This window comes from Simochromis diagramma, unplaced genomic scaffold (assembly GCF_900408965.1).
Source record: "Simochromis diagramma unplaced genomic scaffold, fSimDia1.1 OVJJ01000596.1, whole genome shotgun sequence".
Classification (NCBI taxonomy): domain Eukaryota; kingdom Metazoa; phylum Chordata; class Actinopteri; order Cichliformes; family Cichlidae; genus Simochromis; species Simochromis diagramma.
The window spans coordinates 16493031-16515327 of NW_024387245.1; the positions used below are offsets into that span (position 1 = coordinate 16493031).

Genomic DNA, 22297 nt, shown 5'->3' on the forward strand with positions numbered 1-22297 from the left:
GTGTTTCTTATGGCTGTTTTACAATAAACCACAAAAAACAGTTTTTTCCTCCATTTATTAAATTGATATCTTTCACCCTCAAAGAACATCAGTGGGTGTGTTAGAGTCCAGAAGCACTCCTGTTATCATCTTTAATGTATGCAACATTTTTATTATCCACAGCAGAACGAAAACAGTCGAAATATAACCTTTACTGCAATGTTTCACAGCCATGTAGAACAGTCTTCTGATCCCTTGTGCAGGTCTTCTAAAATCAGCAACCAGCTTTCCTAGTCATGAAAATATAAGAGAGGTCATTTAACACTCCCCTGAGATCATTTACGACATCACAAACAGCTGTGCAAGATGAGAGACGTGGTGTGCGCCCAGCTTGTTCCAAAGCTGCGCCTCTCACACCAGAAGGTAGATCGGACGTAAAACGTCATGACTCGGGCTCCAGGCGTGGAAGAACTGGGAGGATGAGGTTTCCAAATGAGGAGTCCTGAGTGATGAAGAAGCCTGAAGAATGTGCATGTGCATGCTGCAAGAAAAGAAATAAAGGTGTTAACTACAGGCTTGACAGCAGAGGGCCACCCAAACACGCAATCACAGCACCAGCATGACATGAAGAATCTGTGTTTTCATTTATTCTGTTTTATCAGTTAACTTGTTGAGGTTGAATTTATATTGACAGCCTGATAACAAATCATAGTTATTTCCCACTGTTAATGATATAGAAGGAGGATTAAATGCAGCTCATTTTTAAATCTAACCTCTAATCTACATTAGCACATACGCACTGCTAAGTGATACCCAGCTGGTATTTACTGGTATTTTCTTGTAACTGTAATTTACAAGAAATGCTGCCCTCAGATCTATCAGGCAGCTTTGAGACAGCATGCCTGAACCAATGATTAATTCACCAGCACTTAGTAAAAATATTTGGGATTTCAGATCACAGATGTGGGATGTGGCATTTGTTTATCCAGCAGATTAGCTCTGACACGCTCAGCACCAGCTGTAATCACTGCAACTGTAATCACAGCTGAGGACACAGTGATGTGGAGTCAAGCAGTAAACTTGTAAAATAAATGACTGGAACATTAAGGATCAATGACCTCACTGCCCCCCCCTCCCCCCACACACACCTACACCTAAAAAAAATAAAAAATAAATCCAGTATTAGTTGGGCTCCTATCAAAAGGCTCTTCTAATGTATGCTGTGTAGGATTGCTTGTAATCACTGTGAGATTCATAATGAGGAGGGGTAATCACAGGGCTGGTTTATTTAATTATTATTGAATGTGGTTGCACTTCTAGTAGCGTTTCTGGTGTCTTACCTGCAAGGCAGCTTTCTGCTGCGCAGCGATGTGCTGCTGTTCTGCATTGTCCCTGAAGTCCTTAACACTGGGCCGGGCCAGCGAGATGCTACAGTGTTGAAGGGGAAAAGATGGCATGGAAGCATGTGAAAATTACCAAAGTCTTTTTTGTTCTGCCTGAACTTGGCCCTTTAAGCCTGACTAATGACAGGTTATATGTTGGTGTTCTAACATCATCATAATTATTGTTCCAGGACCATCACTGCAAATGTCCAGTCACATTGTTGTGAAGTCATAACATTAGAGAAGAAAAAGGCAACTGGCGCCTTGTCATAATAATGAGGGCATTAAAGTTCAGGCTTCAGGATTTGAAGCAGCACAGAGCTTTACACACTCGGAGCATCTCTTAATATGTTATAACTGAAACAACAGGGGAAAAGCTGTGTCCCAAAAAAAATCGACTTTCCCACTGGACTGTTTACAATAAAATAAGCATATGGAGTGGTGAGCACACCTGTTCCCTCAGATGTTCTTTGCCACATTTGTCAGGAGTCTCTCCACATCTCGGATGGCAATGAAACGTGTTTCACAAGGGGAAATCTGTACAACAGTGTCCAGCTGTTGTTCCTTATTGCACTGCAGGTACAAGCCAGCCATCTTGTTTAATGCTACTGGCAGGGAGGTGGGAGTTAAACTGAAAGAGGTAAGTATGGTTCTGTGAATTCCCGGGAAACTGCCAGTCATGCTGGTCACTCGGAACATCTCGGCTCAAGAAGCTTCCTAGAGACTGGATGTAGGCTATAACATGGTATCTCAACCTGCATGCAGTGCAAGGAGACATATCCAACTTGATGTCTGGGAATTCACAGAACCAAAGTTACCTTCATAACTTGCGTGTGTCCTGTCCTTGGATGACCTCTTTCATGTTTTTGCATCACCGTTGTAGTTGATGGTCCATATGCAACAGTAATTATGATGTTGTAGGACCAATGCCAACACGAGGACATCAGATCATGACACATACTAATGTCCCAGGTAAGCTTTACACACAGACTTAATACCCCCCCCCCCCCTTCTGTTACTTGGATTATGCTATACTACACCTACCTGGCTCCAGGAGTATTCATGGACTGACTCTGCATCAGTCGCCTCCTTTCCTTTTCCAGCTCTGCCAATATAGCCACCCGGGTCTTGTTTGGGAAGGCTGTATTACAAAAAAAAAAAAAAGAGAGTAAGGGACAGCTAATAATGGCCACGTTTTTGGGTAATTACAATTGAATGTTGAATAAACATCCAAAAAGATTAAGCTAAACAGTGTTTAAGATTATTTAGGATCTTATTTATAGCAAGATTTACTAGAAAACACAATAAAAATGATTCTTGTGATCGTGGAGGTTGTTTTTTTTTTTTGTTTTTTTTTGACTGTCCCGTTTGGTTTTTTTGCCATCAGAATTGTTGTCTAAAGGCAAAGAAAGACACCCAATGGATTTACTTTACCAAATGGACCATCCCAGCCTTGCCGTATTGGTCTATTTGATTCACCTTTGCTTTTATTGTTTATTTTGTTTTCATTTGCTGAACACGGGACAGACTTGACTGGAGAAAAGAAAAGGGAGAAAGAAAGAGGGAAAGAAAAAGAGCGGGGAAGAGGGGCAGTGATAAAGGGCAAAAACCAACAAAACAAACAGACAAAAAATACACATATCAGTCACCTGGATCACCTGTTGAGAAAGAAAAAAAGAGATAACAAGCAAAGAAAAAGAGAGCAATATAATAAACAACATCATCGCGATGATCTATGTGAATATAACAGTAAATACTAAATATTAAATATTATTGTGCAGCACGTAAGATCGACAGCGCACAGTGTGCTTTGAGGTAGCAGCCAAAACGGGTGTAGTTTGTGTGTAATGGCCTAAATATGGTAAATGGCCTGTATTTATATAGCGCTTTTTAATAGTCCCTAAGGACCCCAAAACGCTTTACATATCCAGTCATCCACCCATTCACACACACATTCACACACTGGTGATGGCAAGCTACGTTTTAGCCACAGCCACCCTGGGGCGCGCTGACAGGGGCGAGGCTGCCGGACACTGGCGCCACTGGGCCCTCTGACCACCACCAATAGGCAACGGGTGAAGTGTCTTGCCCAAGGACACAACGACCGAGACTGTCCGAGCCGGGGCTCGAACCGGCAACCTTCCGATTACAAGGCGAACTCCTAACTCTTGAGCCACGATCGCCAGTGTGTGAGCACCCGTGTGTACACCTGTGAGTGTGCTTGTATTTAACAGGTTCCTTCATGTAATGATCTGCTAGAGGGTGTGGGGAGCCACAGCCCCATCCTCCAGGGCATGAAGCAGGTATGGAGGAGATCAAAACTCCAGACATCCAGAGGCCCCCAGAGCACAAGAGACCAAGGAAGACCAACAGAGGGGCAGCCGCGCCACTGTCCCAGAAAGAGCTGAGGAGAGCCCCAGATGAAGGGTCGCTCAGCAGCCGCGGAGCAGAAGCCAGGGGGGGTTGCAGTGACGTGCCCGTAAGCTCCGCCGCAGCCAGCTGTGCCAGAGTGACCGAGCCCCAGGTCGAGGGCACCCCACCCCCGAAGGAGCCCGAGCGAGCCCCAGGCTCCGACAAGCACCCACCAGGAGTGAGCCGGTGGGTACCTGGACGCCCATCCCCGGACACAAAGAACCACCAACGCACCGATGTCTGAGGGCGTCTGCCACTGGCAGGGGGAGCGGTGGGGGGAGATAGGCCTCCATACCATGGAGGGCCTAGAGAGGTGGCGTCTGATACCCAACCTGACATATGGACACAGACATACAGGCACACACAGATACAAACATCCATTCCCACCCTCATGCTCTCATATGCAATTACTCAGCACTCACCCAACGTGGAGACAGACATAAAGAGACACTGTACACACAATCACACTCCCCAAGCGTACTCTAAGCCCCGGGTCTAGGTCCCCCTGCCCCTGGAGGGGGAAACTGCACCCAGACCCAGGTGGTGTTACCCTTTTCCCTGGGGTGGGGAGAAGCAGACTGCCCCAACTCGGCAGCAGCAGGGAGGCCCCACATTCCAGACCCCAGTCGGACGGCCAACTTCTCCCCCTAGCCCCCCCGCTCCAACAGGCTGCAGAGAACGGGGGGGTGTGAAGACTCCAAACCTCCCTCCGCCCGCTCTTATGTAGTGTTGATGCATGTGAGTTCTAAGGTGCCTTTAAAACCCAGGAGGGCATGGAGCTACCTGCCAGAGAGCAGCAGGTAAGCGCATAGCCCCTCCTGATAGCCCTCAATGTCTACATGTATTTAAAATTGAGAGGTGGGCAACGACGCCAGGGGTGAGGTTGTACACCCTGATGGTCTTTTGGATTCCGTGTATCGTGCCCACCCCCAAGATCCTATATGTATGTGTAATGAGAGTGTGAGTAATGTGATTGTCTAAGTTGTGAGATAAAATGTCTCCCCTGCACCCTGGTGACACACCTTTACCCCAAGGCCCTGCATGTGTGGGTGATTGTGGTGGAGCGGGAAGAGGGAGGCAGCTGGAGATGGGGAGGGAAGGAAGGGAGGGGTGAGTGGCCCCTCCCTGGGGCCAGCTCCCCTGCTGACCCCAGTAGGCACCCCCACACTCTACAACCCACCAGGGAAAGGGGGCCCAGGCCCATCCGGACCGGGGGCCCAGTTCAGCAGCGCCGCCCGGCCCCACAGAGCCTGGGGCAGCCCACCTGACCCCACCACAGAGAAAACTGCACCCACCCCGTCTTCCACTTATCTTCCAGACTACACAAGACAATAGACACCCAGGCTGAGATCTTCCTCCACCTCTCCTATATCTCTCCCCACCTGCAGAATCACTTCCTGGAGAGAGGAGACATCCTGTAAGATGTAAAAGCCTCCCCCACCAGTAGAAGAGCCCCCCAGGTGGCTTGATGCACCGGCGGCACCCTGCGCCAAGGCTGAGCCCCCATACACCCACACGCCCACAACCCTGGCGACACACCAACCAGGACCCAAGCCCCCAAGGCCCAGCCATGGCCCCAGCCCAGAGACGGAGCACCCCCAGAACCCCGCCTGCCCTGGACACACCCAGGGACAGCCAGGCTCCCAGGTCAGTAACCCACGTCCGTCAGCACAGACCCTCCCCTAGCCCCGCTGCACGCAGCCACGAGGAAACCGTCACCTAAGAGCCAACAGAGCCCTTAACAGGCCATGACCGCAATCCCGGATTGAGCCCTCCAAGGAAGACGCTTCTGGGGAACCCCCCGACGCCCCAAGCCTGTCCCTACCCCCACACCAATCACAACGGCGAAGGTAGGACCAAGGTAGGACCAAACTATGACCCCCCCACCCCCACTAGGTGATGGAGCTGATCAAAGGAGCCCAGAGCAATTGATCTGATGTGGTGGCAGAGGCTGTATCAAGACTAATGTAACCTATTAGATAATTTCTATATTGGTTAGAATTAAGATTATTTTTATTTTTCCAGTTCATGAGGACTGTTTTCTTGGCTATGCATAGGGCAGTGAAAACCATATGGGCTATATTCTTTTCTGTAGTGACATAATCTAAGATGCCCAACAAACACACTAAAGGGGAAGTTGAAATGTTACATTTCAGACACTTTGATAAGTCTTCACATATCTCGCGCCAAAACTTCTGAACTGGTGGACAGAACCAAAGAGCGTGGATATAATTGTCTGGTGTATTGGTTTGACAGTGTGAGCAGTTGTTGGTAGACGTAAAGCCCATCTTGAACATCCGATGACCTGTATAGTGCACTCTATGTAGTATTTTGTATTGAATTAATTGAAGACTGGGATTTCTAATTAAATAAAAGGTTTTTAAGCATATCTGAGACCAGAAGTTTTGGTCTAAGTTAACTGATAAATCCGCTTCCCATTCGTGGAGGTTCTTGCCCTATTCCTCCCTCATGGAGGGGGCTGTTTCAGGGTATCCAGAGCTGGTAGTTACGCCCCTGTATTCAGCAGCCGATTCTCAAGAACTTAAATGACCCAAAACAAATGAATTACCTTGTCCTGGAGGATTAGTAGTCATCTCAGAGAGTCGGAGAGGTCAACAGCGGACACCAAAAAACTCCAAACAGGTTATATTAACGGTCAAATGCTTGGTGTTTCCTTCCCGCTGCGATTGTTTCGACGCTACTGGAAACTGCTCATCGGTAAAAGTCCTCAACGGTGATTAATGTAAGTTAGTTAGAGAGAATAGACCATACAGGAGGACTTGGTGATGGACACCTCAGCAAGTGTCTTCGTAACAGACGATAAAACTCTCGACTGTGTATCTGTGCTTCACCGCATTTTTGTTTCTTAAACGCGTGTACCGGTTTCACAATTACAAAAGACTGCAAAGGAAAGAGGACCCACTCTGCCTTTATTCAGGAAATTTAAAAAAGCAACCAAAAAATCTTCGTCTTTATTTACAATTTACAAAAATAACAACATGTATAAAAGTAAGATGGAGAAATAAAAAAAAAAAAAGTAAAACAAAAAATAAATAAAAGACAAAAATAAAATCATTAAGATAAACAGTGATAAAAATTTAGATATTTGTTTAGTTTTTGTTTTTTAATATATATATATATATAATCAACTAATTGATTTCTTTATATTTAAATAAGAATTTGGGATAGTAACAAGACATTTTGAGATACATTACTTGAAATTTTCAGACATAGTGGGAATTCTGACATAATAACTCAAAACTCTGAGGCATATAACTTAAAAATTTGAGATAACCTGAAATCTGAGGACAATAACCTGCAATTTTGATATAATAATTTAAAATTTTGACTTAGCTTCTTGTGTTTTTTTTCCTGGGACATTTGTAAACTATAACCTGTTTTGTTTCTTGATGTATTTCTGTAAAATATAAATCTGCTTGCAAATCTGTTCGTACATCTTCTTAGTAGACGATCTTCAGCGATTCCCTCGTCATTTGTCACGTGACTGACATGTTTACATCCAGGTTCTTCTCGTTTAACTTCCGGAACTGCGCAGTAGGAGTCAGCTGACAGTTGTGGTCAAGCAACCAGTGAAACATCTCAGCTGAAGAGACCCTGAACGGAGGAGGGGAGGGGAAAGCCTCTTTTTTTGTCTCCAGAACCGTAACGGCCGCGGAGAAACTGACAGCCGTTACCTCCTTAGATACCCGGCCACGTCTTCCCGCCTTCCACGCAATGAGTATCAGCGCTCCGAGAGGCCTGGCCAGCTCGGGGCAAAAGCCCATCACGGAGATTCTCCACCCGCTGTCCGCCGCCGAGGAGCCGCTCTCCCCCGGGCCAGATGTCACCGTCAGCGGTGGAAGGGATAAGGTAGGATCTGATGGGGCTTCACCGACGGTGGGGGCTGGAAAGAGGACGCTTACCCAAACAAAACCCCTCTTTGATTAAAGTGTTTTACGGCTGACGCCAGCGTTTATCATTCCCCCTGTTAATAAGTAGGAGAAAACCGATGCAAGTTTAAAGAGGAAACTGTGGAAAACACTCATTTCTGTTTGCATTTGAGGTTTTAGAGCACATGGCTGAACCCTCTGAGTCTGCCACTAAATCAGTGCTGAAACAGCAAATTCACCTAGTTTGGATATCTTGCCCAAATTAATCGACACAAACTCGCAAGTAAAACCGCGAGTGTTGTGTTTTCACTATTTAAGATGGATTATGTGTGTACGTGGGCATGGCATCCATCTCAACCCCGGTGAGCTGAGTAAACAAAGTTGGGCCATCCAAGCATATCACTTGGCTTTTATTCTCCCTGCTTCTGCTGCTGCTGCTGTGTTTACTGTAGTAACAACTGTAGCAACCACTTTGATACTGAGGTTAATTATTGCCTACAGGAGATGCTGTAATACTGCCAGTATGAAGCTTCTTGGCATCATTATGGTTGTGGCTTTTCCTTGTACATGATTACCCAGGCCAAATGGGTCTGGCTCCTGTCAAACCATTTGTCCAGTCATTTTAGCAAAATGGAAATGCCACAGGCTCCAGAGCAGGTCTAGTATCATTCTATTTAGATAAGAGATCTTATTTTTCTTAGGATCTGGTGTATAATGTTAAACACCGAAATTGCATGCCTAAGGGTGCTTTTAGTTCCTTAAAGAAGCTGTAGGAAACAAACACCACAATAACCCATTAAGCATACTGCAGCTCAAGTGGTCTGAGTGGGAACTAATCAAAAGGGAACTGGACTCCTGCACCTCCCTTGCTGTCTGTTTTCAGGCTTCATAAACTCTGGTCAATGATGGAAGACTTTGGACAATCACAGGCTGTTTCAGACCAGATCAGGTGACCAGTACAAAGAGCAAAAAAGTGCAAAGGAAGTAGAATTCACTCAGGTAGAGTGGACAAACGCAAATGTGATGAGTCAAAGGTTCGATCCCAAAGTCCGTGGGGGAGATGGACGCCCAATCTTGAAAAATACACAAACATCCACGGCAAAAAAATTTGAGGGTGGGCAGGTGTGCAATAACACATCATATGTATAAAAAGATAATGACAGATGGAGGCTTTCTTTTATGATTAAAAATCCCAATTGCATCTGTCGGTGTGTGTACCGATGCAACAGATTTATCTAACAGGCGTGTGCCCATGTTGGTCTGTAGGGAGGGGTATGAAAGTGGTGCTAGTCACATAAAAATTGAAGTGCACATTTTCTTTATTACTGATTTTGATGTTCATTTGATTATTTCGAGGTCTGGGCTGTTGATAGGACAAAGCAAGGATTTACATTGTGTCACTTTGGGGTCTGAGAGAGAGTATGAAAGTGGTTGCATGAGCAAATTTAGCAAGTTCACAAGTGGCACAATTGCAGGCATTGGGACAGCAAAACAACTGATCACAGCAGCATAGGTCCTACTTGCTGCAGCTTTAACCTGCAAAAACAGGCACAGGTAGTTTGTGTTAACATAAACATGTATAATTTTTTTAAGTTGGCAAGTTCATATTTTAGGCGTGACCATAAGTGTTTAAAATATGCAAACATGTCCTTAATAAGGAGCAGCTGGTGTTATTTAGTGATAACAAAAAAAGCTCAGGTGGAAATATTACATTGATGATGGTGAGGTTTAAATTCCATTCGGTGCTTGGTGACTCACTGACATGCTGTCGTGGCACTTGATGTATTTAGTAACACCTGTGCTCTAAATATCTGCTGATTGGCCACAATGCCGGGACTGGTTGTCACAAACATCTGTCAGCCCTGCCGTGTCCGTTAGACACATACAGTTTTCTTATTCTCCTCCTCACTGTCAGTGCGTACTGGACTCTCCTGTTGCTTATTAACATCAGCCCAATGCAATTATCTCAACTGTGATTACCAAAGCAGGTTAGCACCAAAGTGTTTAAAAAAAAAAAAAGAGAGAATTTACAGCATCAGCGCCCGTGTGTGTGTTTCCTGTGTGCACAGCAATGAGTGAAAGCAGTGTGAAGAAACTGTGTGGACAAACTGAGGGAAAGCACTTCTTTTGACAGCGATTGAAGTAGAAATTTATCCACAGAGCCTCTTTTTCTTTTTTTTCTTTTTAAAGAAAAGGTAATTGTGCTTGAACATGAGCCTCTCACACAACGGAAGTAGTTCCTTTTCTCATGTGATGCCATAGAAGACTCTGACAGCCGCTGAGATTTGTCACCAGAAGTTCACAGAAAATCAAATGTTACATTACAAGTCCTCATTCCAGCGGTCCATCATAAAACTGTTTGTGTTATGTTGTTTCCTGCTAACAAAAATGATCCTTTGTGCAGTTTTTGGTTGCACCACTGATATTTTCACCCCTTATTTACATGTTTCTAGACAAGAATCAGAACAGAATTGGGGGAAAAGGCTTTTAGATATGCTGCCCCTGCTTCCTGGATCTGAATCTGGAGAAGGAACTGAAATTATCAGAATTGGTTACCTTGGGGGAGTTTAAGTCCATCTTAAAGGAACGAGAGAATAACTCTTTTACTCAATGTGATTGTTTTTAATGTCGCTCTTAATTTGATCTGTTATTGTATATTTTTCACATGTTTGTATGGGATATTGTATTTGTTTTAAGTGTTATATACTTATGTGGTACATGTATTTTGACTTTTGTTGCCATGATGCCAGGTCTCTCTTGGAAATTCGATTTTTTTACCTGGATAAATAAAGGACTAATAAATAAAAATAAAAGAATACATGTGTTTTTCTGCAATATGCATCCAAAAGTGCTCAACAAAAAGATAATAGAACAGCATTAAAATCTTCTCAACTTCAATTCCATGCCAGTACAGCTTTAATAATTCATGATCAATTTTCTCCCAACATACAGTGCGTGATATTGGCCCAGTGCACTCCTGAGACTGCACCTCTACTGTTAGCAGCACCTATTAGTTAGTCTTCTAAACTATTATTTCTTAAGTAAGGCCCTTGGAAAGCAGTGACTTTTATATATTTACTTGAAGATAAGATAAAAAAAATTCTCAGTATTTCACGCCAGAGCTGTTTGTTTCCCTCCCATTATCCATCATTCAGTTAGGACGGTGTAGGAGATGTAGGATGTTTGCACGGGCCTAACAAGAGCGCCATTGACAGAGAGGGAAAAAAAACTGCAGTGGCAGCATCGGGATCTGTGTTTTACTCTTTGTTTGCAGAGTGCAGCATCTGTAATTTTGGTGTCATGATGTTGTGGTTATCTGTTCACATGCAGGAAGTGGGGCTGACCAACGGGACGCCGGTTGAGACGCCGAGTCCGGCTTCTGCGTCCGTGCTGTTCAACAGGCTGCAGCTGGACGATGACTTGGACTCAGATGGCCGGGACCCCTACGCCGACACAGAAACCCACGACCTTTTCGTCACTGTCGACGACCCAAAGAAACACGTCTCCACCATGGAGACCTACATCACTTACAGAGTCTCCACCAAGGTCTGCTACAGGCTGGTGTCATGATAATGTGAACAAACTCTGTTTTATTTTGTAGAAAATAATTGCTTAATTAAACTTTTATTTAGTGTTTTCTTGTATTTTTTTTTTTCTTCCACCTGCATTTAATGATGGCGCAGAGCTTTAATGCAGCTGCTGGAGGTTCTGAAAAATCCTGTGCTGTAGTGTTAAAATGAATATTTAATTAGAAAAACATACCAGTGAGGAAGGTGTAAGTTAAAGATACTCTGTGGTGTTTTTGACTTGCAGTGCATTGTTTTTATGACTGTGTAGCAGTGCAGCAGCACAGGTAGGGAAGCTACCTAACAAGGATGTAAACAGAGGAAAATACACTTGACACATTTGTATGGGCTTTGTCCACAGAGCACTTTAACAACTTAAGATGTGTAGATAGGAATCAGGCTTTTCTTGATAAAGCTGTGAAAGGTTACATGGTGACAGCTCATAGACTCTTATATATTGCAGTGGGTGTATTTTGTCTGTTTATTCACTGAGCCCCCTTTTTTTTTTTTTTCTAAATTCAGTTTTCACATCTCTTAATTTCTGCTGTTTTAAGAGATGTTTTAAGAGATTGCTGTTGTTAACCTCCAGTTTAAAGCCACAGACACACTGATGTTTTATCTCAAAAATACTGTCATGTAGAAATGTACATTAGTTATAGTTGCCAGCTTTTGTCACAGGAGCAGCAGCAGGCAAGAGAATGTTGCCACCTCCAGACAAAGAGAGAAATGGATGCTGGAGCAGAAATCATGTGTTAAATCTGTTAAATCTACACTTTTATGTGTATATGAGTTTTTTGTTTTTAAAGCTGTTGTTATTGCATTGTCCATTGTTAGAAAGGCATGGGCACCAAATTCTGAACCCACAGTGAAACAAAGGGACAATTATGTGACAGATTGCCTGGTGCAATTTATTTTGCGGGTTTCGCGAGAAGGAGGGTAAGCCCGAAAATAAAAATTTAGAAAAATATTTGATATATGAGGCTAAAATTTCACAATGTATGTATGTCCACATTTTAAAACCATAAAGGTTTCAAGTAAATCAGAGGTGGTTGCGCAGAAAATGTTTAAACAATTTATTTGAGATGGAATGAACCGGTTAGACCTGAATTTGCTTGTATCCTGATAAAACGGGTCGTCTCAGATACATGAACCTTTCCTGGAAAATGATATTCCACAAGGGAGATTCTGTAACTTGTGTTTAGCAGGTGGATCCTCTGTTTTTTTTTTTTTTTTTTTTTTTTTTTTTTTTTCTTCTTCAGCGCTTAATGACATAAACCGATTCAGTGGGGAGACATGTCCATGCAACCTTTGACCCTTGATGTTCAGAGAGACAGGAAGTGCATTTTTGTGTGTGTACACATGCACTGCCTAGTGTGAATACTAAATGATTTTCCCATTTCTTTCTTTCTAAATTAACTTAAACTGTTACAAAATAACTCACAAACGGTGTAAAGTTTACTCGGCAACAAAAGGCTGCGTTCATGGACCTGTTTGACTTTACCACCTTGTCACATGCTGGATTTTTCTAGCTCTTTCTTCTTCTTTTTTTTTTATATGAAGAATTTAATTTTGAAATGTTTGTGTGTGTTCTTCCTCAGACAACACGGATAGAGTTTGACCTGCCGGAGTACTCTGTTCGGCGGCGCTATCAGGACTTTGACTGGCTGAGGACCAAGCTGGAGGACAGCCAGCCGACCCACCTCATCCCAGTAGGTTACACGAGCTTTGTTGCAACCAGCTGTGCCACTTGCCAATTAGAAACCTCTCACGCTCTCTTTTGCACTCCGGTCTTGTCCCCGCTCTGCCGTCGTCCTCCCATCTCCAGCCGTTGCCAGAGAAGTTTGTGATGAAGGGCGTGGTCGATCGTTTTTCCGAGGAGTTTGTGGAGACGAGGATGAAGGCCCTGGACAAGTTCCTGAAACGAGTTGCAGACCACCCCGTCCTCTCCTTCAACCCTCATCTAAATGCTTTCCTGTCTGCCAAGGTGAGATGGGGGTCTCCCATGAAGAAAAGCAGTCCCACTAATATATGAATATAGGTCAAAAAGAAAGGAAAATCATGAGTGCTGTTGCGTGATAAATGAAAATTCAAAAGGCTTAACCTCAGCTGTAAGCTTTCAGAAAAATATAAAACCACAAAATATAGACCTCTTATTTCCTTGCTTAAAATGTCTTTAAGCAAAGTTTTTGTTGCTCTCTTTAAGACGTAAGACCTTCAAATGGTCTTAATCGCCACCAATACTCGATCTCCACTGAGAAGAGGAGAGGAGACACGATTACCATCATATTTTCTTTACTGTCTAACCTTTTGAAACTTATGTGGCTGCCTATTTATATCAAGATCATGCTGTTGCTCGCAGGACCTCAACAAACGTCAGGGTCTGGCCCTGCTATCCAAAGTAGGGCGAGTCTGTGAAGAACGTGGCTGGAGGCTACAAGCTGCGAGTGCGACCTCCTGAGTTCTGCGCCATGGGAGAATACCTGGACACCTTTAACCAGAAACTGGGAACCATCGACCGGATCGCTCAGAGGATCCTCAAAGAGCAATCAGGTAAGGGGCTGAGGAAATATTATTTAAGCATGATAATTCTTCCTTCTTCATCTATTTTCCAGAGAAGTCTGAGCACAGATGCCCTTACATGCCTTTCATCAGTCACCTGCCCAGCTTTTCTGGAGAGAATCTGAGGTGTTTGTAGGCTAGCCAGGGAGACATAACCTATTCAGAGTGTCCTGGCTGGCCAGTGGTCTTCTCTTAGCTGGACATGCCTGAAATACCTCATGTAGGAGACGTAGGAGGCTCGTATCATCATCAAAAGTCCCCGACACCTTTGCTGTTACATATGGTGAACTGTTTATCTATTTTTTTTTCCATTCTAAATTAAACCCACAAAAGGAGAAATAATTATGCTGAATCATAAAAAAAAAAGAAGAAGCTAAAAACCAGAAGAGAAGCTTTCGTTTGTATAGGATGTTTTTATTTTACCAAATATATTAAACTCCATGCTGACCCTTAGATGTATAAAGCACTATGGCTGGATAAAGAGTTAAATTCTCTAGAGTTGCTTACCCCATTCGTGTATTTTAGGCACATGCAGCAAGCAGCCAAATTCATATGGTGCTGTGCTCTTTGCAGCGTAGCCTCAGTGACTATAGAGGAGCTATTTGTATGTTTACCACTGTGCTTGTGGTTACAGATGAACTTCATCGAGGCTACTTCTTCCAAATGTGTATTTTAGGCACCAGCAAGCAACGAGTGCATATAGTGCATTGGAGCTTGCTCTTTATATTACGTTTCTTGGCCATTTTGCTGGTAGCATTTTGTAGCATCGGCTGTTTGAATTTCATGTGCGATCGTCCAGTCTGTACCGGGGACACAAGCAATGAGTTTTAGGATGAGTTGATATGCAGTATTGACTGTGGAGTGTGTTTGTTTGAAGAGGAATCCACAGACCTTTGGGCCTTGTGGTTGATAACTGCAGGCCTAACTCATGCATGAAAAGTGACTGTGTAAATAACTGCCACCAGCCACGTGAAGTGCTGCTCGGCACCATCTGTTCAAGTTGTAGACCAGTGGCTGTCCGCGGCGGCCTTGTTAGAGGAGATAAGATGGAAACTGATGACTGTAAATAATAAAGACCTGTGAGGTGATGGAGTGTAATCCAATCCAATCCAAGTTAAAAACAATAGTGTAAAAAAAAAAAACTATGCTTGTGGCTTTGCTGTGATTTATTTCCCAGCACTAGTACTCTGCAGTAACTCTGACTTTAAGAAGTCAGATCTGACCTAACCAACTCTTTCACCCCATCTCTCGACTAGAGTATCTAACTGAGCTACGTGAGTATGGTACAGTCTATGCCAGTTGGGCGGGGTCAGAGGAGGAGCTGCAGCGCCCTCTGGAGGGCGTGGCTGGCTGTGTGACGACGTGCTGCGGCGCGCTGGAGGACATGAGCGAGAACATGGGCCAGGACTTTCTACCCGTGCTCAGAGAATACATTCTCTACATCGAATCAATGAAGGTAGGGAGTTGGTGGCACTAAAAACGTGTAACGTCTGCTTGATGTGTCAAGAAAAGGGAACAAAATAAAGTGTTGTAATTTCTGCTAATTAGTCACCGGGTGTAGGTTAAACAAAAATTTAGTGTTAACTGTTTAGAATTTTTTGGACATTTTATACTAACTCATAGTAATTAATTGGCTGATGATAACATTCATGGCCAGATGAGGCCTGTTCTCTTGTTATTTCATGACAGATAAAAGCTCAACATGAAGTCCAAAGAGATATGCAAGTGAAAAAAGCGATTGTTAGGCTGAAAAGACAAAGCGAGAGAGTTGCTTAACTTGCTTGAAAAGAATGAAAGCCCTGGCAAGCTCATCAAAACCAAAAGACCCGAAAGAGCACAGAAAACAACTGAAGTCGATGATGACAGAATTATTTCCATGGCCAAGAAAACCTCCCTTCACAACATCTAACTAAGCCAAGAACACTCTTGAGATGGTGCGTACATCATTGTCAAGGTCTAAAATCAAGAGATGCCTTCATGAGTGTAAATAAAGAGGGTTTACAACAAGACGCAAACCACTGGTTACACTCTGGAGCACGAGGACCAGATTAGTATTGGCCAAAAAACTTCTTTGCATAGATGAACCGTTTACCAGAATGATGGAATGATGGGAAGTGAAACAAAAACAGCTCCTGACCTGGAGCATACAACATCATCTGTTATGGCTGCCTGTGAAACCAGGGCACTAATGTGTATTGATGATCTGACTGCTGATAGACGAGCAGGGTGAATTGGGAGTCATACAGGGCCGTACACTCAGCAAAATGGGGCAAAACTGATCAGACAGTGTTTAACAGTACAAATGGATAATGACGCTCTGGAGTCAACCTGATGTCACTCCAGAGCGTGCTTTTCAGTTACTGAAGGCAAAAAACCCACTGAAGGATAAAATAAAGGCCTGGAAGGGAAACACAGCTTTTTGTGATGTCCATAGGTTCTACGCTTTGGGTGGTCATTGACTGCAAAAGGGTTTCATGACAATCCTCATAAAATGATGTTAGCTTGTCCAGTTAGTTTTGAGCCTGTGGAGATGTGGGGTCTGTGTATAAACATAGCAATATTCCTCAACAGTTATTTTGTTAAACCAGAATTAAAGCAGAACATCTGCACTTCAACCACATCTCGACTGTGCAGGCAGAGAGAGGCAAAACTACAAAAACCGCGTCATTGTCTCAAACCTTAATGTGCAAAAATATAAAGGAAAAAAGTGACAAAAACAAGCAAACTGTTATGTGAAATTAAAATATTTTTGCCTGTTTCTTTCCAAACTAAAAAGAAAAAAAGATGTCTGGTTTACTGAGCTAAAATTAGCAGAGGAAAGTTCTACTGAAGTTTTCCACTGTAAACACATTTATAGGTTTTGGATGGAAAAGAGTGGAAACGGCAGTTCTGCTCGGTTCGCAGGCACAAGCTTAAAAATGTGTAATGTTTAACCATGGATTAGTTTCATTTATTTATAGCGGAGAACATAAGGAAAATACGCGAGGGCAGAAATTTACCCAGAACAGCATAAAGTGCGAGTCCTTCTGCCTGCACACAGTCGAGCAGCGACTGCTTTCATCACCTTTGAACCTGAATAGAGGAAGTATGGTGTGAGATTCAGCATGTGTCATGTCCTGTCCTCGCCAAGCTCCTGATTCAGCATCTCTGTCTCAGTTTAACAGTTTGCACATGTTGTCTTTCTTATAAAATACTTCGGACAGTGTCACATTAAGGGTGCAAAATAAAACGTATGACCTTCTCTGTCTGTTTACAGAATGTTTTAAGGAAGCGAGACCAGAGCCAAGCGGAGTACGAAGGCCGTCTAGAAGCAGCCGTATTGCGCAAACAAGAGGACAGAACGCCCGTGAGCCTTCCCCTTCCTTTCATCTGAATCTGCCGTTTCTGCATTTGTCACTTCTGGGAGCGTCTTTACTTTTCACTGGCATTCTTAGAATTGAAAACTTAATAAATTACAAGTTAAGAGATCATTCTTCAGCTGACCAGGTTAGATTTGTCGGATGTTAAATAAAGTTGTTCATTTTTATCTTTTGCCCATACAAACATCACAGGATTTAATACACACCCCATCCCCACCAACGCTCCTGCACCACTCGCCCCCCTGTGATTCTTGTCCTGTAAATTAGTCCTGTATTATGTCCCCTATGGCTCCTGTAGCTGATGTTGTCTGTGTTATACCAGATACCAGCGGAGGTAGAGAAATGCCAGGACAAAATGGAGTGTTTCAACGCTGACCTGAAGGCAGACTGGGAGCGCTGGCAGAGCAACAAGAGACAAGACTTCAAGCAGCTTCTCACCGGCATGGCCGACAAAAACGTCACCCATTATGAAAAGGTACGCCTGTGTAATTTCTGTAAAAACACTCCAGCTTTTAGCCTCAGGCAGCACACGAGCTGTTCTTAAAGGTCACCGGAGACGCTCCCACTGATACCAGTGTTTCCAGTTTTATAGTGGCATAAAGACTGAAAACAGAGGGGAGCAGTTAGGGAGACGCTAAAGGATGTGCAGCAGTCGGGGGGAAGGGTCAACAGATGACAAGAAGACAAACACTAACCTCTCTCCAAAGTGATCCCATCTATTCATGCGTACAGAGTTTGCACTTAATTTAAGATATAAAAAAACAGGTTCGTTTTTTCAGTTTCTTATTATTTGAGTTTTAAAAAAAAAAGTTCATGTAGACTAGAGAAATATTATTTAATGATGCGAGCACAACTCAGTATTACTATAAATGAACTTTAACTCTTGGTCGCCGTCGTTGCACTGATTACGCACAACTCTCACCTTGTTTTTGGTTTTCTCTACGTGGAAAACGCACATGCTTAGGATGAGCAGGCGTGCAGTCAGTCCACATAATTACCTCCTACCCCGTTTTCTTGACTACAACTGTAGGATGTCATGAGGCCTAGGAAAGGTGTGAAAGACTTGCTAACAATATAATGATCTCAAGAAGATGGACTACAAATTCTCATCTTGTTTCTTTCATGTGCTTTAATTACAAAGGTTGTTTATTTGTTCTTCTCATGATCTCATGATCTTGTGTATGTTTATTTTTCAATGCATAAAAATGTCAGACTTCTGTATTTAGTTTGTTAGCCTTATCCTCCCTGAAATTTCTCTGAAACTGTTCAAGTGCATTCGCTCATTAGCCCGTAGAGACTGTTTTGTACTCATGTGTGAGTGCTAGAGCCACCTGACTTTTTTTTATTATCTGGTAGATCCTCAGCAGCCTCTGTGGCAGATGTGTGGAATCACTGTACAGATTTCTGAGCTCTCACTGTGAAAACATGACTTTTACAAACATAAATCTTTCAGAGCAGCCTCAGAATTCCTCTAAATAATTCCAATCTTTCCCTTTTACCTCATTCTTTCCCCACGTCGGCCGACTCTTCGTCCTTCTCCGCCCTGCGCAGTGCCAGGCAGCGTGGGAGTCGCTCATAACTCTCCTCCAGGACAAACAGACTGAAGACAAAACGAGTGAGACGAACTGAAACATCTCTCTATCTCTTTCTCTCCGTCTCTCCACACACACTCTCTCGTTCATGCCACGGAAAAAGACCAACAGGGCAGCAGGTTTACCTGCTGGACTCGGGGCCCCTGTTCTCCTGTGAGATGATTGTATGAGGGGAGTCGTCTCCCTCTAAGATTTTGGTCCGCTAAGGAGGAAACATACGGTGCATTCGAGGACAGCTAGGAAAAGAGGAGAAACCTACTATGTATAGTTTTTGTTTCTTTTTTTGACTTTTTCTACTTTATATTTCGAGTTAACAGTCGGTTGCCAACGCTGCTTTGTATTTATTTAACCGCAGTCTCTTACTCAACGCTCTCCCATTTTCATACTGAGAAAACTGTTCATGAAGGTGTTGCTGCTGTGTGGGCCTATGAAGTATCTTAGGTTTGTTTCAGATGTGTTCAAAACATCCTCAAGATGTTTTTTTTTTTTTTTCTTTGTCCTGCCAGGTTGTAAAAGCCTCTGGGAAATACAACAGTGAATGAACAGGAATTTACTCTCTTGTACTCAAAGCACCACACCTGTTGTTTTTTGTTTTTTTTTTACTCTATACTTTTACCAAAGGTCACAAACTTCACCCCTGTCGTTCCTGCACCTGTTATTAAAAATAACCCACAAAAATCAGGTGGTATGTGATAAATGTTCAAGTGGGACCTCTGCGTGTTTTCCCTAAGGGACACTTTAGTATGTCTTGGCTTTTGTTTTTGTTTTTTGCTACAAACCCTCACAGATAAATGGAGATAAACAGTGTTCAGCGATGACGATGAAGGTGCCTACAGAAGAAAACAAGGTCTTGCCATCTATAAATCACCATTTTGGGCTATAATCTCTGGTCTCACTAACTCAAATTTACGAGAAAATAACTTGAAATTTTGAGATTATAACTCAGATTTTTAAGTTACAGGTAGCAAAAAGTTTTTTGTTTGTTTGTGTTTTTTTTTTTTTTTTTAAGTGATGGCAACAAGCTTCTATGGGCGTCTGAGCTGAACGCTGAGGTTTGTCTGAGAGGTCAGTTTGTGGAAGGTGGAGTTTTTAAGAGAACAGCGGCTCCACCTTGTGGCCAAGCTGTTAATAGTTTTCTCCCACACTTTTGAAATGAGGGGGAAGTGAAGAAGTGAGCTACCTCTTTTGGCTTCTCTTGATACCGTCTTTCTCTCACCATTCCCATTTATACCCTTCCCCTTCTTCTTTAAGCAAAGACTTACCTCAGTTGGTGACGTTAACGGTGCATTTGGTTCATAATAATAAGGTGAAGGCTCCAGTGGTAAGAAGACGTAAATGTTTTACCATTGGATTTAGTTTTTTTTTTTTTTAAATTAACTTATTATTATTTCCTTCCCTAAGTGATAAAACCCTGCACCGAAGCATGCATAACCATCCCTTATGGAAAATAAGAAAGCCATGAATCCTGAATATAAGGTGTCAGTGTGGTCATGCTGCTGGCTTACAGAGGAACTAAAACCTCTGGGGCTAGTGGAAAAATCCCTGCTGTGTCATGTTAAGAGTGAGACATTGCAAAAAACAAAGAAACAAAAAAACGACACCCTGAGCGATGCAACACATTACTTTAAAGTTCTTAAATTGCCTGTTTTAACCAAACGGGCTGAGACTGAGGTACTGAACAGCGTGGAAACCCTCTGCGGTGCAGCTCTGTTAGCAATCTGCTCAGCTGTGACTCATGGGATAATGAGGTGGAGCCCTGCAGCACGTATGTGAGGCACACTTTTTGCATCACACTCCTTTATTATTTTCCAACTCCTGAATGGGAAAAATCCCCTCACTGCAATCATAATATGTCAAACTTTCTTATTTACTGCCAACCCAGAAAAAAAGGTTTTGAAGCACAGACAGTAAGCAGCTTGCTTATTCTGCTTTCCTTTTACTCTGAAAGTAGCTAAAACCTGACCAATGACGCCCAGGAAGACTCAGTCATGTGACATTTCCACAGTCACCACGTTTTGTCCTCCTGTTAGTTAAGAGTTTCTCCTTCACTGACAGGATTTCCAGACTAGAGCTGCTTTCAGATTTTGTTACAATCAAGTAAAGTAGCCGTCACATTACTGAGCCTGCGCCTCCATGCAACCAAATGCAAGCGCTGCAGCATCCTGACGAGGTGTCTGCAGCTGCCAGTGAACTGGGTTTATTTTGTTCTCTCTCTTTTTTTTATTGTCCTTATCTACTTTTGCCTTTCACATTTTACCCTTAAGCTTTAAAAGAGTGAAGCAGCTACTCTGTAACTAGTAGAAGTCAACAATGTGAAGAAAAAGTATCTTTATGGACGGAGGCAGCTGCAGTGGAGCGGCCTATGGATGCACCAGGGCTAAAAGGGAAAATCCAAAGATTTACTACGATCATTTTTGCCCATACTGTTGTCCTATAATAACCCCATTGCATTTGAATAGCTCAAACCTTAGAGTTTGACTGTTAAGTTCTAGTAGTAGTCCACTAGTAGTGCTATTGAGCAGTATTTGTAGCTGCTCCCACATTGATTGTACTCATACAAACACATCAGGTGCCAGCTTTTATCAATTAAAGGGATCATACATCTGTTTATACTAAAGAAAACCCCAGATCGGTTTAAAAACATTAAATGAGGCGACTTACGTGTTTCTTCTTGATGTTTGCTTGTAGCTAAAACTCACTGAACCCTGAGTGCAGTTTGAGAAGTAACTGGATGAAATGTAGCATAAATATTACAAAAAAAACTAAAACAAATAAATATAATAAAGCTTGAAAAACACATTTCCTGTTCTGTTTAAGGTATAACATTGGTATCTGCTGAGGATTGTGAGTTGTTGTTGTTACTTGATTTCTTATCATTAGGCACTGGTGCATCTGTAGAGCATCGCTTTGGTGTAAATGAAGTAATTGACATGTGAGACACACATTTATGAAACTGGAGGGCATCTTTGGGATTTATATGAGTGCATAAAGATTTAAAAGGGATTAGAGATGTGCACGAACAGTGTAAACCTGCCACAACCAAAACAGATTTACTTTTGATGCACATTAAACCTCCAACAATAGCTCTGTTTAGTGTGATCAATGTTCTCTATTAGCCAGTGCCCTAGTATTATTATTATTATTATTATTATTATTATTATTATTATTATTATACTACATGTGCCTGCTGAATTGTTTTGCACTAAATATGTAGCTCAAGGCCCTGGCAGAAACTTCTGCTGGGGAAAAAATTGTTTTTCTTTCTAATTTAATTTGCCGAAAAATTGAAAACAAACTGGTCTAAAGTCAGTTGAGACACATTCAAAAAATGCTGTATATGAAGCTGATTCAGGTTAAATCCCTCAAACAGGGACGTCTGTTATGAGCCTGTTGGAGGGGAGAGTTTTCATTCAAATATTTCCAGGCCAAACATCCTCCGCCCCCAATGCCTCTCTCTTCCTCTCATCGTCCCGGCAGCGTGGATTCGCACATGAAGAGAAGATCTGATTTTCAGCACATGATTAATAAAAGCGACCAAGTCAGTCTAAACCTCAGATC

General features: G+C 42.9%; 2 protein-coding genes across 2 annotated transcripts; one reads left to right on the forward strand and one right to left on the reverse strand.

Annotated features, from left to right (window-relative positions):
- Window positions 1-40: 40 nt before the first annotated feature.
- On the reverse strand, window positions 41-6678 carry LOC120714397 (SOSS complex subunit C-like). The gene is made up of 4 exons (XM_040000588.1): window positions 6343-6678; window positions 2406-2502; window positions 1320-1407; window positions 41-520 (listed from the first exon to the last, which is right to left on the reverse strand). The coding sequence occupies exons 1-4, from the start codon at window positions 6365-6367 to the stop codon at window positions 422-424; spliced, it is 309 nt and encodes a 102-aa protein (XP_039856522.1). The 5' UTR covers window positions 6368-6678; the 3' UTR covers window positions 41-421.
- Window positions 6679-7294: 616 nt separating this feature from the next.
- snx30 (sorting nexin family member 30) lies at window positions 7295-22261 on the forward strand. Its single transcript, XM_040000360.1, is given in 10 exon segments — window positions 7295-7643; window positions 10994-11209; window positions 12828-12938; window positions 13055-13213; window positions 13589-13630; window positions 13632-13779; window positions 15045-15244; window positions 17045-17134; window positions 17470-17622; window positions 18699-22261. Coding segments are annotated over 10 exon segments (1332 nt in total). The 5' UTR covers window positions 7295-7508; the 3' UTR covers window positions 18777-22261.
- The last annotated feature ends 36 nt before the right edge of the window (window positions 22262-22297 follow it).

Coding starts and splice junctions, on each gene's coding strand:
- LOC120714397 (XM_040000588.1), bottom strand. CDS start 6,367: ATGACTACTAATCCTCCAGGACAAG. Junction 1,408..2,405: donor ATGAATACTCCTGGAGCCAG/GTAGGTGTAGTA, acceptor TCAACACTGTAG/CATCTCGCTGGCCCGGCCCA. Junction 521..1,319: donor AGCAGAAAGCTGCCTTGCAG/GTAAGACACCAG, acceptor CTTTTCTTGCAG/CATGCACATGCACATTCTTC.